This window comes from Argentina silus, assembly GCF_951799395.1.
Source record: "Argentina silus genome assembly, chromosome: 21".
NCBI classification, from domain to species: domain Eukaryota; kingdom Metazoa; phylum Chordata; class Actinopteri; order Argentiniformes; family Argentinidae; genus Argentina; species Argentina silus.
In genome coordinates, this window is record NC_139675.1 from 1,587,056 (window position 1) to 1,606,593 (window position 19,538).

The 19,538-nt window shown below is 47.9% G+C and overlaps 2 protein-coding genes across 2 annotated transcripts; one reads left to right on the top strand and one right to left on the bottom strand.

Annotated features, from left to right (window-relative positions):
* The first annotated feature begins 788 nt into the window (after window positions 1-788).
* LOC310820940 (uncharacterized protein) lies at window positions 789-16,295 on the top strand. The gene is made up of 9 exons (XM_083692781.1): window positions 789-1,171; window positions 5,925-6,304; window positions 8,865-8,897; window positions 9,345-9,424; window positions 11,430-12,314; window positions 12,541-12,721; window positions 13,120-13,264; window positions 14,335-14,379; window positions 14,878-16,295. The coding sequence occupies exons 2-9, from the start codon at window positions 6,218-6,220 to the stop codon at window positions 15,237-15,239; spliced, it is 1,818 nt and encodes a 605-aa protein (XP_083548907.1). The 5' UTR covers window positions 789-1,171; window positions 5,925-6,217; the 3' UTR covers window positions 15,240-16,295.
* Window positions 16,296-16,400: 105 nt separating this feature from the next.
* tma16 (translation machinery associated 16 homolog) lies at window positions 16,401-18,896 on the bottom strand. Its single transcript, XM_083692706.1, has 7 exons — window positions 18,841-18,896; window positions 18,622-18,731; window positions 18,467-18,504; window positions 17,895-17,979; window positions 17,595-17,743; window positions 17,282-17,324; window positions 16,401-16,993 (listed from the first exon to the last, which is right to left on the bottom strand). The coding sequence occupies exons 1-7, from the start codon at window positions 18,841-18,843 to the stop codon at window positions 16,804-16,806; spliced, it is 618 nt and encodes a 205-aa protein (XP_083548832.1). The 5' UTR covers window positions 18,844-18,896; the 3' UTR covers window positions 16,401-16,803.
* Between the last annotated feature and the right edge of the window lie 642 nt (window positions 18,897-19,538).

A 19,538-nucleotide genomic window follows, 5' to 3' on the forward strand; every position in this document is an offset into this window, starting at 1 on the left:
TGCTCTACTGGACTCAACATTGACCATCTCCATCCCTCCCCGTTCCCAATGTCTGAATACATTTCACCCTACCTATCTCTCTATCCCAACAACAATAGCCAGCGACTAATATCATGACACATCATCAAAGCTGTCAACCCCCTCCACCTATCTGAAGCCATTTGTTCTGCCCTGTCCAAAGACCACCACATCTCATGACTTAGCTGCCCATCCTCAGCGCCGCCCGAAACTCACTGAGAAACCCTCTGAGAACTAAGTCTGTCTCTTTCACCTCATTTTCATTGTTGTTGCTGTTGTAACGTCCACTTCTTTTTGTAAAGCAAGCGTCTTTGGATCTTAGAAAAGTGCGATATAATCTTGTAATTTATTAAGGTTGGCATCTCCACCAATCAGCACAGTTCATTTCACAGTTTTGGGGAAAGTCATTGGATGATAGGATGGCGGATGGAGGCTGTGTGACCAATCACTGATGCTCCCTCGGATCCGGCTCTTTCTTTCATGATGTCACACGGTGACAGCTTCCTGTCCTGGAGTCATACGATGACCACTTCCCTGGGGAGTGCTGTGCTCTGGGCTCCTCCCTCTAGAAGGAGGGGTTAAGGGTTGGTTTGTGTTTCTATAACCTCCGAAATAAACGCATCTATATTTTCTACAGTTAGTTTGTGTGTATGCATGGTTTTTCCAAGTGCGTGCGTGCGTATGTGTGTATGAGAGTGTGTGTGTGTATGTGTATGAGAGTGTGTGTGTGTGTGTGTGTGTGTGTGTGTGCTCAGCAGCCTCACCGTGTGTGTTTATGCATCCTTCCTTTAGTATTCCATTGAGAGTGAAGAGACTGAACACCAGTAGAGAGAAGACTATGGTCAGCAGCTCCAGCTCAGAGAACGAAGGAGCCATCTACTGGACACACACACACACACACACACACACACACACACTAAGGCTCTGGACCTCCAGTGTCTCCTGATGTTGTTATGGCAAACGACTGTTCTCAAGTAATGTAGAATGATGTCTGTCTGTGGACTAATAGCTCTCTGGATGGGCTCTTCCTTTACAACTGCAGAGATGCGTAGCTGCTGCTTCCCCACAGTGGGACGTGGGCTCTGGTGGTTTGGTGGTGGAGGCAGGACAGGAAGACAACCTCCGAGTCCTCACCTGGGGCTGGGTTTCCACGGTAAGGATAGCAACCTGCTGACACACACACACACACATTTATACGCAGGCACACGCTCACATACACACATATACACACACAGATACACACACACGCACATACATATACGCACACACATACACACAAACATAAACACTGCAGTCATTAATAGTGTGTGTGTGTGAGAGAGAGAGAGACTTTGGTGTGAGAGGTGTTCTGTCAAGCCACCTGGGGCTGGGTTTCCACGGTAAGGATGGCACCCTGTTGACATGCACACACACTCACACACACACACACACACACACACACACACACACACACACACACATAAACACTGCAGTCATTAATAATGAGGGTAAATAGAGCTCATCTGAACCTGAGCTCTGGGAGACATGGCAAGGGAGATATGTTTTTACTTGACCAAAGTAAGCCTGTGAGAAAGCGCTTTACAAATAGAATGCATTACTATTATAATTATTAATAATAATAATAATAATAATAATAATTACACTCATACACACACACACACTCATACACATACACACACATGCACATACACACAAACACACTCTCACACACACACACTCATACACATACATACACACTCATACACATACACACACACTCATACATACACATACACACTCACACACACTCATACACACACACACTGGAAAATAGAGAGCTTTCAGCGTAATTTGCATGCCAGTTGACATCATTTAAATCATACAAGCCACCTGTTGAGACTGAACTATTTTTTCAGCAAGCTCCATGTAGCCTCAGTGCCATTGTGCCTGGCCCATGAAACACAGCACTGACAGATTCACCAACGGGAGGAAGTTGCCTACTTTATGACAAAAGCAAATTGTAGCCCAGATGGATTTTACTGTGTTATTATGCAAAAGCATTATGTGAAAAAACAAATATGCATCAGCCTGTCGGCTGTGTTTCCGTGTAAAACCGCTGTTGTTGATACAAGCTAGAATAAACTCTCTTTTTTAGAGAGCATTGAGAGACTAATTCTAGCAGCTTTCTATCTCCAAAGTCTATGTGCAAATTGGATCTAATGAAACCAATCACATTGTAGTTTGACACATGATCGCAAGGTTCCTGGTTCAATTCCGACCCTCAACACATCTCATGTCGTCCCTCCTCTCTCCCATCATTCCTGTCAATCTCTACTGTCAATCTCTACTGTCTATCTACTGTCAATCTCTACTGTCTCTATCCTCCCTGTCAATCTCTACTGTCAATCTCTACTGTCAGTCTCTACTGTCTATCTACTGTCAATCTCTACTGTCTCTATCCTCCCTGTCAATCTCTACTGTCTATCTACTGTCAATCTCTACTGTCTCTATCCTCCCTGTCAATCTCTACTGTCTATCTACTGTCAATCTCTACTGTCTCTATCCTCCCTGTCAATCTCTACTGTCAGTCTCTACTGTCTATCTACTGTCAATCTCTACTGTCTCTATCCTCCCTGTCAATCTCTACTGTCAATCTCTACTGTCTATCTACTGTCAATCTCTACTGTCTCTATCCTCCCTGTCAATCTCTACTGTCAGTCTCTACTGTCTATCTACTGTCAATCTCTACTGTCTCTATCCTCCCTGTCAATCTCTACTGTCTCTATCCTCCCTGTCAATCTCTACTGTCAATCTCTACTGTCTATCTACTGTCAATCTCTACTGTCTCTATCCTCCCTGTCAATCTCTACTGTCTCTATCCTCCCTGTCAATCTCTACTGTCTCTATCCTCCCTGTCAATCTCTACTGTCTCTATCCTCCCTGTCAATCTCTACTGTCAATCTCTACTGTCTCTAGCCTCCCTGTCAATCTCTACTGTCAATCTCTACTGTCTCTAGCCTCCCTGTCAATCTCTACTGTCAATCTCTACTGTCTCTATCCTCCCTGTCAATCTCTACTGTCAATCTCTACTGTCTCTATCCTCCCTGTCAATCTCTACTGTCAGTCTCTACTGTCTATCTACTGTCAATCTCTACTGTCTCTATCCTCCCTGTCAATCTCTACTGTCAATCTCTACTGTCAATCTCTACTGTCTCTATCCTCCCTGTCAATCTCTACTGTCAATCTCTACTGTCTATCTACTGTCAATCTCTACTGTCTCTATCCTCCCTGTCAATCTCTACTGTCTCTATCCTCCCTGTCAATCTCTACTGTCTCTATCCTCCCTGTCAATCTCTACTGTCAATCTCTACTGTCTCTAGCCTCCCTGTCAATCTCTACTGTCAATCTCTACTGTCTCTATCCTCCCTGTCAATCTCTACTGTCAATCTCTACTGTCTCTATCCTCCCTGTCAATCTCTACTGTCAATCTCTACTGTCTCTATCCTCCCTGTCAATCTCTGTATATCTCTACTGTCTCTATCCTCCCTGTCAATCTCTACTCTCTGTATCCCAATAAAGCAGAAATGCCCTAAAAGTGTTTAAAACAATAAATATGGTCTTCGTGTTTCACTTCACGTTTGTAATGATGACAGTGTGTGTCCTGCCGTCCAATAGTTGAGCTTGATCAACTGCGTTCCAATCATCATCAGAATGACATGGCTCAACTGATATTATTTTTTATTTTAATTTTATTTTTGCTCTTGCTAAAGTAGATAGCCCTAGAACAGTTCTCTACACACACACACACACACACACACACACACACACACACACACAGACAGACAGACAGACAGACAGACAGACAGACAGACAGACAGACAGACAGACAGACAGACACAGACAGACAGACAGACACACACAGACAGACAGACAGACAGACAGACAGACACACACACACACACACACACACACACACACACACACACACACACACACACACACACACAGACAATGTCCACACACGAACATGCCTTCACAAACACTCACCTCCAGTGCTGCTCCAACTGAATGAGATGTAATAGTTGATTTAAGAGGAACCTGGCAGAGCATCATATATGACCAGAGATAGTGATGCCCTCTTTGGTTTTGTTCCTCCTTGTTGACCCAGATAGATATCCTGTCAACTCATTCGTCTAGGTGCACGTTCTGCCCTGCCCGTTTGTTCCCACGTTCCATGATTTAGCTCCCCAACTCAGCACCACCGTGTCTGACTCCCTCAACTGAGAAAAGTCTGTCTCTTTCAGTTTTTATTGACAACTTGTTTTTGTGAAGCATCTTCGGGGATTAGAAAAGGGCGATTTGATGTATTATAATTATTACGGTTAGCATAGCATTGGTTAGTCTTGCATCTCAACCAACCTGCACCCAGATTATCATACAGTTAATTGTCCCCCATCGATGAAATCAGGGACGGGATGATGATTCCGTCTCTGTCCGTCCGTATGTCATATCCTTTTTCTCTGACACCACAGTGACAACAATGAAACGTGTGTGTGTGCTTGCGTGTGTTAGTTCAATTAACTGGATTTCTTTTCTGCCGGTAAATGTGTGTGGGTGTGTGTGTGGTAAACCACAGTTCATATACTGTGAATTCATTTATTCATACAGTAGGTGCACAAGCAAAGTGCATGCAGGATGTGGAAAGCCGTTTTAAAATAAAGCAATGAAAAATAAAAATTGATATCAAGAATTGTACTTTCTGATATCGGTAACAATAGGATTCTGTGGAGTAACCCGTTTTTGATATTGAAAATGTAAATCCAAAAAGAGTTATGAGTTAAAGAGTTATGAGTTAAAGAGTTATGAGTTAAAGAGTTATGTCGCCACCAATTTCGAAAGAAAATGCATCTGGATCCTATCGTGTCGAGTCGCAGCGCTGGCCAGAACGACCCCGCCGAGGGTCGGACCCCGAAGTCTCGTCAGGTCGCCGTCTTCACAGGTCATTATGGAGCGTGGCGTCGCCCCCTGCGTGTACATACAGTAGCTTATACATAAGGCGAGCGATATGTCGATCAACATATATTAAAAAGCATAAAACTTCCTAAATATACCTGTATGACATAATGGATCACTTGTTGCACATTTGTTTTGTTTTGAAACCTCTCCTTTCCAACATTGTAACAACTTAGTCCATTTTGCAATATCTTATCTAGCTAAGTGGATGACACACACACACACACACACACACACACACACACACACCTCTGTTGAGACAGTCCTGGTGGACGAGCCTCAGACTCTCAGTACACCGACACAACAGGGTTATGAACGGACACTCCTCATCCCCCTCACACACACACACACACACACACACACACACACGACCAACGGTCAGAATGTGATGGCATTACTGTGGTCATCCATGAGAGATGGGTTAATAGGCCTATAATTTGTCTCATCATATAAAGGTTCCTCAGGGGAGTCTTGTTGCTTCGAGGAAGCTCTTCCCTGTGTGTGTGTGTGTGTGTGTGTGTGTGTGTGTGTGTGTGTGTGTGTGTGTGTGTGTGTGTGTGTGTGTGTGTGTGTGTGTGTGTGCGTGCGTGCGTGCGTGCGTGCGTGCGTGCGTGCGTGCGTGCGTGCGTGCGTGCGTGCGTGCGTGTGAGAGATATGTAAGCTGATTAGCAGCACTGGTCAGTGTAGGGGATTGAGTCTAATTTAAGCTCTAAGCCTCATGGGCCGTATATGCTAATTCCCCGCAGAAACAGCCCTAACTCCGCCTCTCTCAGACAGACACTAACATTGTTACGCTAACTATATTACTCACCTCGTCCCCAACTACAGGACAGATAAACTAGGGTTCTCTCTGTTTCTCTCTTTCCCTCTCTCTCTCTCTTTCCCTCTCTCTCTCTCTCTCCCTCTCTGTCTAGGCCTATCTCCCTCTCTGCCGAAGGAGGGGCTTGTTGTTGAGCAGTTCTCAGTCGTCATGACGATCTCACACCCTGCTGTTTTCAGAGCCTTCTGTTGGTTTCCACGGTGACCGGATCCCATTCCGTCTCTTCCATCTCGAAGCTCTGGACCGAAGGTGTGGAAAACCGGCGTCTTCAACCCGTGACCCCGTCTGTGGCTGGGACCGGTGGCCCGGTCGGTTGGAGTAACGGCAGTCTGGTGGGTCACCCTGGGAATGCTGTGGGAATAACCTGGGAGCGTCGGGAACAGCAGGATGCCGGTGCAGAAGATCTCTGTGGTTCCGGCTCAGGAGACGGCCGGTAACAGACGGGGCGCTGCCCGCTCCAGAGACAAGAGTGAGGTAAGCCCCTGACCCTGACCCTTAAACGTATAACCTCTAACCTCAGCTCTGCTGTGTGAATGGATCTCTGAGTTATTTGAGGGATTGAGTTGAGACAACATGGCTTCCAGATCTATAGTTGGCGCGCACACACACACACACACACACACACACACACACAGACAGTGTGATGCTGCAGGTTGTATGGTTTGATTGGACAGATAGAGGACTTATGACTGGTCATAGCTTCGCTTACCACAATGAGGATGCTTTAATCTCTCAGTTGTAGTGTGTGTGTTATATGTGTGGATGCATATTTAGTTAACTAAACGAAAATCATTTTTAATTTTTGTTGACTAAAATTAAATTATCTCTGTGACTAAAATTGTGTAGTGTGTATATGTTGTGTAGTATGTGTATGTTGTGTAATATGGGTATGTTGTGTAGTATGTGTATGTTGTGTAATATCGGTATGTTGTGTAGTATTGTGGATTCTGTTTCCTCTAAGATTCCTAGAATCAGGAAGTCATTATTCTGTCATCTCATCTCATCTCACACACACACACACACACACACACACACACACACACACACACACACACACACACAGACATAGCACAGCTAACACATGTACACACACAAACTTACCACAAAATTATCGGAAATGATTTAAATTTAAAAGTTATTTGAACTCTATTTGAACTGGTTTTGCTTTCTTGGCACACCAGGGTGGTCTAACCCTACACCAGACCTAGTATACTATCCCTACACCAGACCTAGTATACTAACCCTACACCAGACCTAGTATACTAACACCAGACCTAGTATACTAACCCTACACCAGACCTAGTATACTAACCCTACACCAGACCTAGTATACTAACACCAGACCTAGTATACTAACACCAGACCTAGTATACTAACCCTACACCAAAGTGTCCCAAAAGATAGGTCAAGAAGAACCACTAGTTGGTTGTGGCTGAGCTCTCTAATGTCACAGCTAAGGACTGAGTAATGTCTAGTTAGGTTAGTTGAGTATTTTAGTTGAGTTTTAGTTGGTTTAGTTTAGTTGAGTATTTTAGGAACTTGTAAAAGGCTTTTTTCGGCTGGTGATGGCACGCAAATGTTTGGTGACGTTACTCAGCTCCAACCAAATGCGCTACACGACTCTTACACGACCCTTACACGACCCTTACACGACCCTTACACATAATGGATGAGTGACTGTGATGAGGTGGCAGTGATGTCATACTCAGTACTCAGTGTTAATTCCTGCCGCCCGTCAGCGCAGACACTCCGTGTTCTGGAAAGTTCTGAGCAAATCGCTTTACTGTTTCTGTAAATAGAGACGCAGCGTCACTCACGGCCAGCGTGGGCGGCTCTCTAAGAGGATTGGTCGATCTTACAGCGGGTCGGTGGGAAGTGATGGTCACACCAGGGGAGGCTGGTGGAGGTAGACATCGGAGGACGGGCTCATTGTAATGCCTGGGACGGAATGAGGAATGGTATCAAACACCTACCTCCGTGATGCCGTTCCTTATTCCGTTCCATGCATTACAATGAGCCCTGTCCTCCCATTTCTACCTCCAGCAGCCTCCCCTGGGTCATACATGGAACAGAGTGTCCTCTGGACATCCACCAATCTAAACACAACAGTCTAAGAAGACTCAGATTCACAAACACTCCATTATTACATACACTTTTATTTGTACAAATTAAGAAAATATTCCTCCTAAAAATAACATGACGGGTTGGAGAGGATTCTGATCCGAAGAGACGCAATATGAGGAAGAGAGCGGACAGACGGCGTCTGGGCTTCTGCCCCCGGGCCGTCCTTTCAGGGCGCCTGTCAGGAGGACTAAAACATTTCATGTGTCCTTCATCCCAAGTGCTGTTGATATGCTTAATGGAAAACAACACTGTGGCTGTATTCCTTGTACTACCCCTGCACATTTTGCACAGTTGCACTTTTTGTACTTGGTATGAATTTCCATTTCTCTGAACTAGCGGTATACAACTAGTATATATCAATCGCTCTGCGACTTATTGTGTTGATGTTGTCGGGATGTTGTCCTTTTTGTATTCTGTCTTTGTGAACCCTGGCTGCAAAACTCATTTCCCCTAGGGGATAATAAAGAAACCTTGAACCTTGAACCTTGAACTTTGAGGAAATGGAAACAGTTTGATAGAAAGACGGAAGGTAGCAAAACAATTGTTCATGATCATTAATTTACATGACTGCTACTGGGTAAAGTTGCTTTTTTCCCGCTAAAATGTCTGTATTGAAGTGGTTATGACGGTCGTTAATTTATTTTCTCGGTTGAGGACCATAACCGTCAGTTACGCGGTTATACAATCACCTTTCCAGCCCTAGTTGCGTCCTCCAGAATACATTGTTAACAAAGCTTTATGGGATTAGGAGTTCATTTAAGTCCTCTCAGGTCAGACCTTCTCCAAATGTGTGTGTGTGTGTGTGTGTCTTTTGGTGATCTCTCTCTCTCTCTCTCTCTCTCTCTCTCTGTCTCTCTCTCTCTCTCTCTCTCTCTCTCTGTCTCTCTCTCTCTCTCTCTCCTCCCTACAGAGTGGACGGTCAGGAAGTCGATCCAGCAGCAAGGTAACCACTAAGCACACATTCCTGCAGGGGTTGGTGGTGTGTGTTTGTGTGTGTTTGTGTTTGTGCGTGCGTGCCTGCGTGCCTGCGTGCCTGCGTGCGTGCCTGCGTGCGTCCAACCCAACCCAGCCCTGGAGACCCACAGGGAGGGGGCGGGGGCACGGGACACACACACACACACACACACACACACACACACACACACACACACACACACACAGACTTTAGCTCTAACCCACCACAAACACATCTGATGATTACTAATCATCCGGCCCTAAGTTATCTCTGTCAGAGGTGTCCGGAGGTCATGACCCGTGCTAGTTGTCTGTGGTGGAACATTCAGCCAAGCCTGACCAACTGGCACCGCAGGGCTTAACTCATTATTCATCATTAATGGTTGACTGGGGATGTAGGGGAGCTAAAGCTAAGCCCTGTGATTGGTTGATGCAGGCAAGCAGTTCCACGACAGGATTGGGTCCAGCCGTCGTCACACGGACCTCAGCCACTCCCTCCTCACAGGACGCATGCAGGTGAGACACATGGTTGCCCTTGGTGACGGTTACCCTGGGATACAGCTAGAGAGAGAGAGAGAGAGAGAGAGAGAGGAAGAGGGAGAGAGAGAGGGAGAGGGAGAGAGAAAAGAGAAGATGACACACACACACACACACACAGCCAGATAACTCTCGGATGTGATGCAATCAAGTGTGCTTGTAGCCACAAGTCTGGTAGCTGCTCTGCTCACAGCAGAAACAGCTCCACATTCCTCTTGGTAAGGTATGTGGCCATACCAAAGAACAAGAAGAAGAAGAAGAAAAAAGCCCTGAGCAAACGGAGAGGGGAGAGGAAAACCTTCAGCTTGCATTTCAGTGGGAGGCAGCTGGAAGGGCTGGTCAGATTTACTTTGAAATGTAATGAATAAATCACCTCGGAGAACTGACCTCTGAACGTTCAGCCTAACGCACAACGCTGTTCAAGTTTGTACTCGAGTCGAGTTTTGAGAAAAGATCAATTCAGATTAAATCCTATCAGGAGAAATATGACTTTAGTTTGGAACGAGAGATACTAGAGTACTCCCCATGAATCTGTTGAGATCAAATCATTGAGTGAGTTCTCGGAAAAGGAGAAAACTAACGTCAACATGTGATCATCTTACAGCACCGTGAACCTTCCCCCCATCCCCTCATTCACCCGTCTCATAACACAGAGTCATGGTCAGGACACGTCTAAACATGGTGTCACAGAGTCATGGTCAGGACACGTCTAAACATGGTGTCACAGGTGAATGACTTCTCTCAGCTCAAACATGTTCAGTGTCAAACAATCTCACCCAGAGAACATGGAACCATAAACACACATGTACTCAAGTCAGTAAACATGTTTAAATCATTGTTGGACAACAATGAAAGTAACAATACACATGACAAGTGAGTATTTGTCGATACATAGAGAGTTGTGATTCATTGGTGAAGAAATAGGAGACCAAAGGTTCAACTAATACAATGGATAGATTGCTAAATGTATTTTCTTAGTTTCGTTCAATGTTTTCTGCTACAGTCTCGCTCACCAGCTTTGGTGTCTGGTATGACAACATACAAGACTGGCCCACTGGCTTTTTACGACTATTAATACCATAATTATTAATAAAGCCGGCTAATCTCTCTCTGTCAGTGACTCTGGGACTGTCAGCTCTGACACACACAGATACTCCTGTGACTCTGGGACTGTCAGCTCTGACACACACAGATACTCCTGTGACTCTGGGACTGTCAGCTCTGACACACACAGATACTCCTGTGACTCTGGGACTGTCAGCTCTGACACACAGATACTCCTGTGACTCTGGGACTGTCAGCTCTGACACACACAGATACTCCTGTGACTCTGGGACTGTCAGCTCTGACACACAGATACTCCTGTGACTCTGGGACTGTCAGCTCTGACACACACAGATACTCCTGTGACTCTGGGACTGTCAGCTCTGACACACACAGATACTCCTGTGACTCTGGGACTGTCAACTCTGACACACACAGATACTCCTGTGACTCTGGGACTGTCAACTCTGACACACACAGATACTCCTGTGACTCTGGGACTGTCAGCTCTGACACACACAGATACTCCTGTGACTCTGGGACTGTCAGCTCTGACACACACACACAGATACTCCTGTGACTCTGGGACTGTCAGCTCTGACACACACAGATACTCCTGTGACTCTGGGACTGTCAACTCTGACACACACAGATACTCCTGTGACTCTGGGACTGTCAGCTCTGACACACAGATACTCCTGTGACTCTGGGACTGTCAGCTCTGACACACACACACAGATACTCCTGTGACTCTGGGACTGTCAGCTCTGACACACACAGATACTCCTGGACCCCACATTTGTTTACATGAAACACATTCACTTGATCTCATGTCTGTCATTGTGTTTGTCTTTCACTTCACCCTGTCTTTTCCATCTCTCCATATGTGTGTGTGTGTGTGTGTGCGCGTGTGCGTGTGCGTGTGTGTGTGTATTCTCAGTTCTGGCCCTCTGGCCCGTTTGGAGGAGTATGGTTCTGACGGACACAACCAGGAAGTGACATACACACCGGTGAGGCCAGTGAGCAGCAAGGTGCTGGCGGGCTCCCAGGTCCCGAGGAAGCAGGTGAAACGTCGCCACCGCCGCAAGAGGGACAGCTGCCCCACCTGCGAGGGCGCCGACAACGACCACAGCCAGCGGCAACAAGACCGCGACCGTGAACGTGAACGTGAACGCGACCGCGACCGCGACCACAGCCTCAGCAGCGACCGCAGTGAGAAGGGGGAACGGGGGTCCAGGCCTCGGAGGGAACAGGCCCCCCGCCACCGCGGCTCGGTGCCCCCCCAGACCGAGTCGTCCTCGTCGGAGGGGGAGGGCTGGCGTCAGGCCCGCAGCTGGAGCCGGGAGAAGGCCAAGAGGGGGCGCCGTCGCAGCGGGAGCAGCCGTGAGAGAGACGAGGGGAGAGCCAGGGGGGGGAGGGGGGGAGGCAACGGGGGGGAGGCGATGGAGCTGCAGTCGGTGGGTTCCGAGGAGGGCAAGGAGAACCAGGCCGACCGGGAGGAGAACCGGGCCGACCGGGAGGAGAACCGGGCTCCGCTGAAGAACGGGGGCGGGGGTTTAAAGAACCGGCATGGCGGGGGGGCGACGGCGGGCAAGGAGGGGCACAGGTCTCAGAGGGGGGGCTGCCAACGCAGGGGGGGCGGGGGCTACAAGTCCCACAGTGCGGGGAGTTCCTCCCTCGCCGAGGAGGAGGAGGAGCCTGTCACTAAGAGCTACCAGGAAATGGGGACGGGGGGCGGGGACATGTCTGCTCCAAACCCACGGAATACCTGCCTGGCCAACGGCTCCACCCTGCCCTGCTCCGACGACGACCTGGAGGTCTGCAGGTCAGCGTGCGGTGTGTGTGTGTGTGTGTGTGTGTGTGTACTGAAGGTCTGTCAACTTGTGTTTTGTCTGTGTGTGTATTCTCTGTTTTATTTGTGGTGTGTGCGTGTTTGCGTGCGCGCGTGTGTGTGCGTGCGTGCGTGCGTGCGTATGCGTGTGTGTGTGTGTGTGTGTGTGTGCGTGCACGCGCGTGTGTGTGTGTGTGCGTGCGTATGTGTGTGTGTGCAGGATCTGTCACTGTGAGGGGGATGAGGAGTGTCCGTTGATAACCCCGTGTCGGTGTACTGGGAGTCTGAGGTTCGTCCACCAGGACTGTCTCAACCAGTGGATCAAGTCCTCAGACACACGCTGCTGTGAACTCTGCAAATACGACTTCATCATGGAAACACAGCTAAAACCGCTACGAAAGGTACTGTTACACACACACACACACACACACACACACACACACACACACACACACACACACACACAGGATGCAACAAATAATGAAAAAAAAATTATTTCTGTGAAATGTCTTTTACCCCCCTCTCTTATCCCTCTCTCTCTCTCCTCTCCCTCCCCCATCCCTCTCTCCCTCTCCCTCTCTCCCCCCCCTCCCCCATCCCTCTCTCCCTCCCCCATCCCTCTCTCCCTCCCTCTCCCTCCCCATCCCTCTCTCCCTCCCTCTCTCCCCCATCCCCCATCCCTCTCCCCCCCCTCCCCCTCCCCCATCCCTCTCTCCTTCCCCCTCCCCCATCCCTCTCTCTCTCCCCCATCCCTCTCTCCCTCCCCCCCTCCCCCATCCCTCTCTCCCTCCCCCATCAGTGGGAGCAGCTCCACATGACGACCAGTGAGCTGAGGAAGATCTTGTGTTCCGTCGTGTTCCACCTGGTAGCAGTGATGTGTGTCATGGTGTCTCTCTACTTCCTGGTTACCAGGACCGCAGAGGAGCTCAGACTGGGCAGGGACGGTTAGTGTCTCCAGGACGTTCCCTCAACCAGGGTCAGGGGTCAGTTAGATTCAGTCAACTCAGGAAGTCATTTGAATTTACAATTCATGAATTTTTGCAATGATTGAATTGTAATTTCAACTCAACGGACCTCAACCCTGCCCTCTACAAGAGTCCTAGATGAAGACTTTGGCCATTCAGGTTTCAACCTTAACACACCATTACACATTTTCTTGATATGGCGGCCATGTTTGCTCGTCTGGGTAATACTACTGACCAACAACAAACACGACTAGAATGACCCTCTATCTCATTGTCTCTGGGTAGATGTTGCTGGCCCTCTATCTCATTGTCTCTGGGTAGATGTTGCTGGCCCAGGTCAGATATTATGTCATATTACTGAGCCAAAGCTTCTTTCATGTAAACCGTTTCACTTCGCCGCCATCTTGGCGACGCCTTTTTTTGGCCCTTATTTTCAATAGAGATAGATAGAGAGACTTATGGGATGGCTTATGGGATGGCAGGACAACAACTCCATTCACACCAAATCGATAAATTTACACTTTATTCCAATCCACTTTTTTTGGCTCTGTCCTCGTTGCCTCCCGCTCTAGTCTTGCACGCGCGTGACAGCGCTAATCTTTCCCTGCGTGGTTATTGGCCAGAGATGTATCCCCACGCGGGACTGGCGCCATCTTCCCCGTCTCTTGCGGAACCAATTGTAAATGAAGGGAGTGGCCTATCTGCTGTCTGTAGAACATCTCTGGCTATGCCAAGCAGCCGGGACCAGCTGGCCTCATTGACTCCCATCCTAACTCCCAGTTGAGCTGGTCACACTCCCAGTTGAGCTGGTCACACTCCCAGTTGAGCTAGTCACACTCCCAGTTGAGCTCACAGCTGCTGGACATAACAAAGGTAAATAACAAAGGTAAATAACAAAGGTAAAGCACTTAAAAACCATCCGGGTCGACTGTCAACCATCACCACCATGGAGATGTTGTATCTAAAGAAACAGATGGAACATACTGCAGACAGGAAGGTTCTCCAGAGATGGTAGAAATGAGGCAAACGATTCTCACTCTTGATTTCAGACGACTTGTGGAGAATCTCTCTTCGGAAGTACTACACGGCAGAGGGTGAGCGGCACTGACACCCACACAACAGACATCATGCTCTCAGCAGCACTGACACCCACACAACAGACATCATGCTCTAAGCAGCACTGACACCCACACAACAGACATCATGCTCTGCCCTGCTATGGCGGTAGATCTGTAACTACCGTGTGTGTGTGTGTGTGTATATTCATATTCGTGTGTGTGTGTGTGTGTATGTGTATTCATGTGTGTGTGTGTGTGTGTATATTCGTGTGTGTATGTGTGTATATTCATGTGTGTATATTCATGTATGTGTGTGTATTCGTGTGTGTGTGTGTGTGTGTGTGTGTGTGTATTCATGTGTGTGTGTGTGTGTGTATGTGTGTATATTCGTGTGTGTGTGTGTATTTGTGTGTGTGTGTGTGTGTGTGTGTATGTGTGTATATTCGTGTGTGTGTGTGTATTTGTGTGTGTGTGTGTGTGTGTGTGTGTGTGTGTGTGTGTGTGTGTGTGTGTGCTCTCCCTGCCGGCCTGCAGGTGTGTTGACGTGGCCGTTCTGGACCAAGCTGATGGTGGTGGGCATGGCCTCGTCCTGCGGCCTGATCTTCATGTACATCCAGTGTAAGGTCTACCTGCAGCTGTGGCGACGCCTCAAGGCCTTCAACCGCATCATCACCGTGCAGAACTGCCCAGAGAAGGCCCCGCCCAGCTCACAGGCTCCTCCCACCACCACCACCGCCGCCGCCGCCGCCGCCACCGCCACCGCCACCGCCACGCTGGCCAACGGTAACCACGAAGCTGTGGAGGTTCCCATTGGCCCGGCTCCGCCTGACCCCGCCCACGAGGCGCAGACAGACTCTGACCCCTCCTGCCCGAGGGCGGAGGAGAACCCTGTCTGAGACCGGCTCCGTCCAAACCCATACCTATGTTCCCGAGTAGCGGTAGCACGACTGAGCGGGGTGTCATTTGAGACTGGCCTTGAGTTTCAACAGTGTAAACAACAACAACCTTCCTCTTCTCGTGTCCTTCTCTCTGTGGTCGCTGGTCACATGACACGTAGAAACAACAGCGTGGGGCAAAAACTCATCCTGTCCTTTCACCTTTCAGTGGTAGTGAAGGAAAGGAGAGGAGAGGTAAGGAGAGGAGAGAAGGAGGCTAGGAAATGAGTGTTTGAGAGAGTGTCGGGACGGTGTCTGTATGGGCACCCACAGGGCTGCAGCACTGTGTGGTCCTACTGCGGTTTATCTGCGGTCGAACCGTGAGACATGGCTCTGGGGTGCCGATCAGAACAGAAAAGACCCTTGGCCCTCGGCCTCAGGCGAACCCCTCCCTCTGGCCAATCAGGGCCTCAGACACCAAAGAGTCAGAACGTGATGTAGCCAATCGGACACTCTGTAGAGAATACGCTATTTGGGCGTGAGTGACAGTAGCTCGGTGTCACTCACTACTAGTCAAATCAGTGTTCAGACTGAAACCATGAAGGTCTGTAAATGTCAGTTACGGGAGAATCCCGAGAATTGCTGAAGTACCAGGACTTTACCTACTCTCCTCTGCCACTCTACTCTACTTCAAATAGGAAGCTTCTAATCACACGGTCCTACTCTGAACGGGACCTGTATTTATCTATTTAATGATGTTAGTTGATGATAGTTCCGTGTGTCGTTGTTCTTATCTCCAGTGTTTTGTAGGTTATTACAGAACAAACAGCAATTATTGATTTTGATTGACAGCTCCATATGTATCTGATTGACAGTCGAGTCAGCCAATGGTGGCAGCCGACTCTTTTCTACCAGTCTGAATTGGAGTGTGAATGTTCTCTCTTGACGACCAAATCCCCAATGCCCTTGGAGTGTGTAGAAGAACAACCGCAGAAATAGAATTCATTACGACTTTCTCAACAGTCTTGATCAATCTTCGACACATGATGCAAACCAGTTTGTGCAATAAAGTAGTGAAAATCCACCCCCTCCGACTCATGTTCGTGGAGTTATTGAGAGATAAATGGGAGGTCATACCAATTTCTGAATATATCCCAGTGACAGTATCGGTTGGCACTTCAAATGGTTTATTATTCATTGTAGAGCCATGTATAGACAAAACTAATGTGTGACTCTGGTTGAGTTTTATTGCCATCTCCTGGACAACCTTGGAACTGCGGCACACAGTCCAACACTGACAAGATACAGTAACTACTTTTTGACGCAGACACTGCATCTCCCAAGCATAACATTGTCCTTAGACAGACAGACAGACAGACAGACAGACACACACACACACACACACATACTTTACATTGCTTAAAATACTCTTACAAATACAGTTCTTGGATGTATCTTCAGGTGATTGTGTGTTGTTCCACCAGTCTCAAACCCAGAGAGCAGGGCGAGAAACACCGGCTAGCTGTTGCTTTTACTCAGCCTCAGGTAAGATGGCCGACTGAACCCAAGCTATGAAAAGAAAACATCACTGGTCCTTGTCCTGGGACTCTGAATCTGAATCTGAGTCTGCCTCTTCCTCCTCTTCCTCCTCTCCCTCCTCCTCCTCCATTTCTCCTGCAGCAGGTTTCTTGTCCTCTTTTGTTTTGTCCACTCCCTTGTTGGAGATCTTTCGCAGCTTGATGTTGGGGAGCTTCTTCAGATCGCCACTCCACTCCCTGATAAACCAATCAGACGACTGCTTAGTTAGATGAGCACCAATCACAACACAGGTCCTCCACCAGAGGTTTCTCAAGGGCTGCATCCCAATTCTCCACCCTTTTCCCTGAAGTAGGCACTTGTGCACGTCCCCACATTGCTTTAAAAGCGTAGGATTGGTTTAAGCATGGCCTCTGGCACCGATCTATTCCTATTTAAATCCATAAGGGGACGTGCATAAGTGCATACTTCAGGCAAAGGGTGGAGAAATGGAATTCAGGGTCTGTGCCACAGTTCAGACTACTTACCTGAAGTTCTTCAGGTGCTTGGCGTTGATGAGGTCTGGAATCTCTGTTGGAAGAGAAGACATGGTGAGATGACAAAACGTCACGACTATTATCAAATGTTAATTAAAATCGATGAAAAAAAAAAAAAAAAAAAGACTTGATTAATTTGTACCTAATAGTTGAACTACTGATTAATCTAACCCTAATCTGAAATGATTTTCTAAAATTAGTACTGAATGATTACTAAAACATTAGTTGATTTAATCTGTACAGCCCTAGTGTGTATGGTATGCCTCAGTGTGTGTTTGTGTGTGTGTGTGTGTGTGTGTCTCACCAAAGCTGCCACTCTGGTACTGAGCCCTCTCTCGTTCTATGGTCTGTGTGATGACGTTCTCCCGGGCGCCATGGAGACGACCCTGTCGACCCTTGATCCCGTTCACCAGTTCAATCTGCTCCAGCTCAGAGTCAAACCTCTGCAGGTACCTACACACACACACACACACACACACACACACACACACACACACAGTGGTCATGGCACAGGAATAATCGAGACCCGACCCAAAAATGGAGAGCACACGAGTCAGAGACTATCCAAGACTACTGGGATAAACACACACACACACACACACACCTCTCTACGATGTCACAGGCGTCCTGTTTGGTGTACTCTTTCTTAGCCGGGTCCAGCTGACTCTGGAACCACATAAGCCTCTCACCTATGGGGATACACACACACACACACACACACACAGAGAATGCTGTTTATGTCTGTGTACCCTACATCTACCAATGGATCAGGGTTACTTAAAGCCGGATAGCATCCTCCTCTATGCAGTCCTGTGGACAGTGAGTCAGAAACTTTGATATATATCGAAAATAAATTATCCCAGCAAGACAGTTTGTGATAAATTCCTTCTTTCACTGAGTTCGTCGTGTGGTATTCTCCTTTGACGGGCATCAAGCATTCCAAATGTGCCTTCCGACAAATAAATAAAGGCACTTTTCAACGACTGGTGAGGTATACTACCAGCTAAGGGAGTCAACGAAAGAAGGACTTTTATTACAAAATGTGTCATGGCGGGGTCATTCTTTATTTCGATACATGGCAACCTCCGACTCTCTGTCCATAGGACTGCACAGACGAGAGGAAGGTGCTGTCCGGCTGGGTTGGAATGATGTAGAGGTGGAGAGAGACGGACTCACCGATGCCGTGCAACCGGGTGGCTTTCTCACCCCTCTGCCTAAAGAGATGGAGAGGAGGGTGTCAGTATCCTACGACTGAGGCTATCGGAGCCTGTAAGGAACCATAGATGGTGCCTTCTACAACCAGACAAAGCCACTGGGAGCTGGATAGATACCTGTCCTTCTTCTCCAGTCGGATCTCCTCTCGGTTGAGGTACGCAGCTTTCCGGCTGTACGGATGAACCGCCTTCTTCTTCTCCGGAGCCTTTCCTTTCCCTGCCTTCGGCTGAAACAAAACGAAGAACACACATGCACTCACGTATGTTAACGTACTGTTGGCGTTAATTACAAATGTACCGTGAACAAGGTTGCAAGATCAACTATTTCCAGCTTACCATGTTTCAGTCTGTTTACACGTGTGTTCTGTTGACAACTCGGGCGGATGTTGGTCCATCGAAATATTCCTTCCGTTCGAGGACGAAGTCTGTGTGGGGCATGTGGCCGCAGGGTTCCGGAGGAGAGCGACGACGGCGTTACAAACTTCGTGAAAATGCGAAATCTGATCATTATACATTTCTGAATTAATCTGGTCCATACTGCATGACCGATAATATAGTTGTTCGTGTTTATTTTTAAGGGTGTAGAAGACATCTGTGTTGTCCAGCAGATGGCGCTGTTGCCCACGAAAAGGCGCAACGGCTCATCATGATTGTCAACGCGGGTACATCCACAGAGGTACCTCACCGCATTATCAATGGTACATCACCGTCCTCCATCAATGCCACTAGTCAGTGTGCGGATGATATAAACACAGTCATGTTGAATCCACAATCACGGAGGAGAGAAACATCGGATGATGATGTCTGTTGTGTTGCTGCCTCAGTGCCGTTGGTCAGTTGCGTGAACATGTGTTTGCCACTGTCCGCCACAGACCCACGGTAAGCACGATGTGGATTTGTTTTTGCTGTTCAGTTACGCGGGATGTCATTGTGTTGTGTCTCTAGTCTGTTTCGCTTTCCTGTTGAGGCACTGAGTTGCTCATTCGATGCGTGTCACTAAATATCCTGACTACTGTACTGTCTCCAGCAGAAGG

Excerpts from the sequence above, each read along its gene's own strand:
- tma16 (XM_083692706.1), bottom strand. Across the intron at positions 17,980-18,466 it reads CACCCGGTTGCACGGCATCG|GTGAGAGGCTTATGTGGTTC; the intron begins GTGAGTCCGTCT and ends GTATCCCCATAG. Across the intron at positions 17,325-17,594 it reads GTACCAGAGTGGCAGCTTTG|AGATTCCAGACCTCATCAAC; the intron begins GTGAGACACACA and ends CTCTTCCAACAG.
- LOC310820940 (XM_083692781.1), top strand. The coding sequence starts at position 6,218 with ATGCCGGTGCAGAAGATCTCTGTGGTTCCGGCTCAGGAGACGGCCGGT. Across the intron at positions 6,305-8,864 it reads GCTCCAGAGACAAGAGTGAG|AGTGGACGGTCAGGAAGTCG; the intron begins GTAAGCCCCTGA and ends TCCTCCCTACAG. Across the intron at positions 9,425-11,429 it reads TCCTCACAGGACGCATGCAG|TTCTGGCCCTCTGGCCCGTT; the intron begins GTGAGACACATG and ends GTGTATTCTCAG.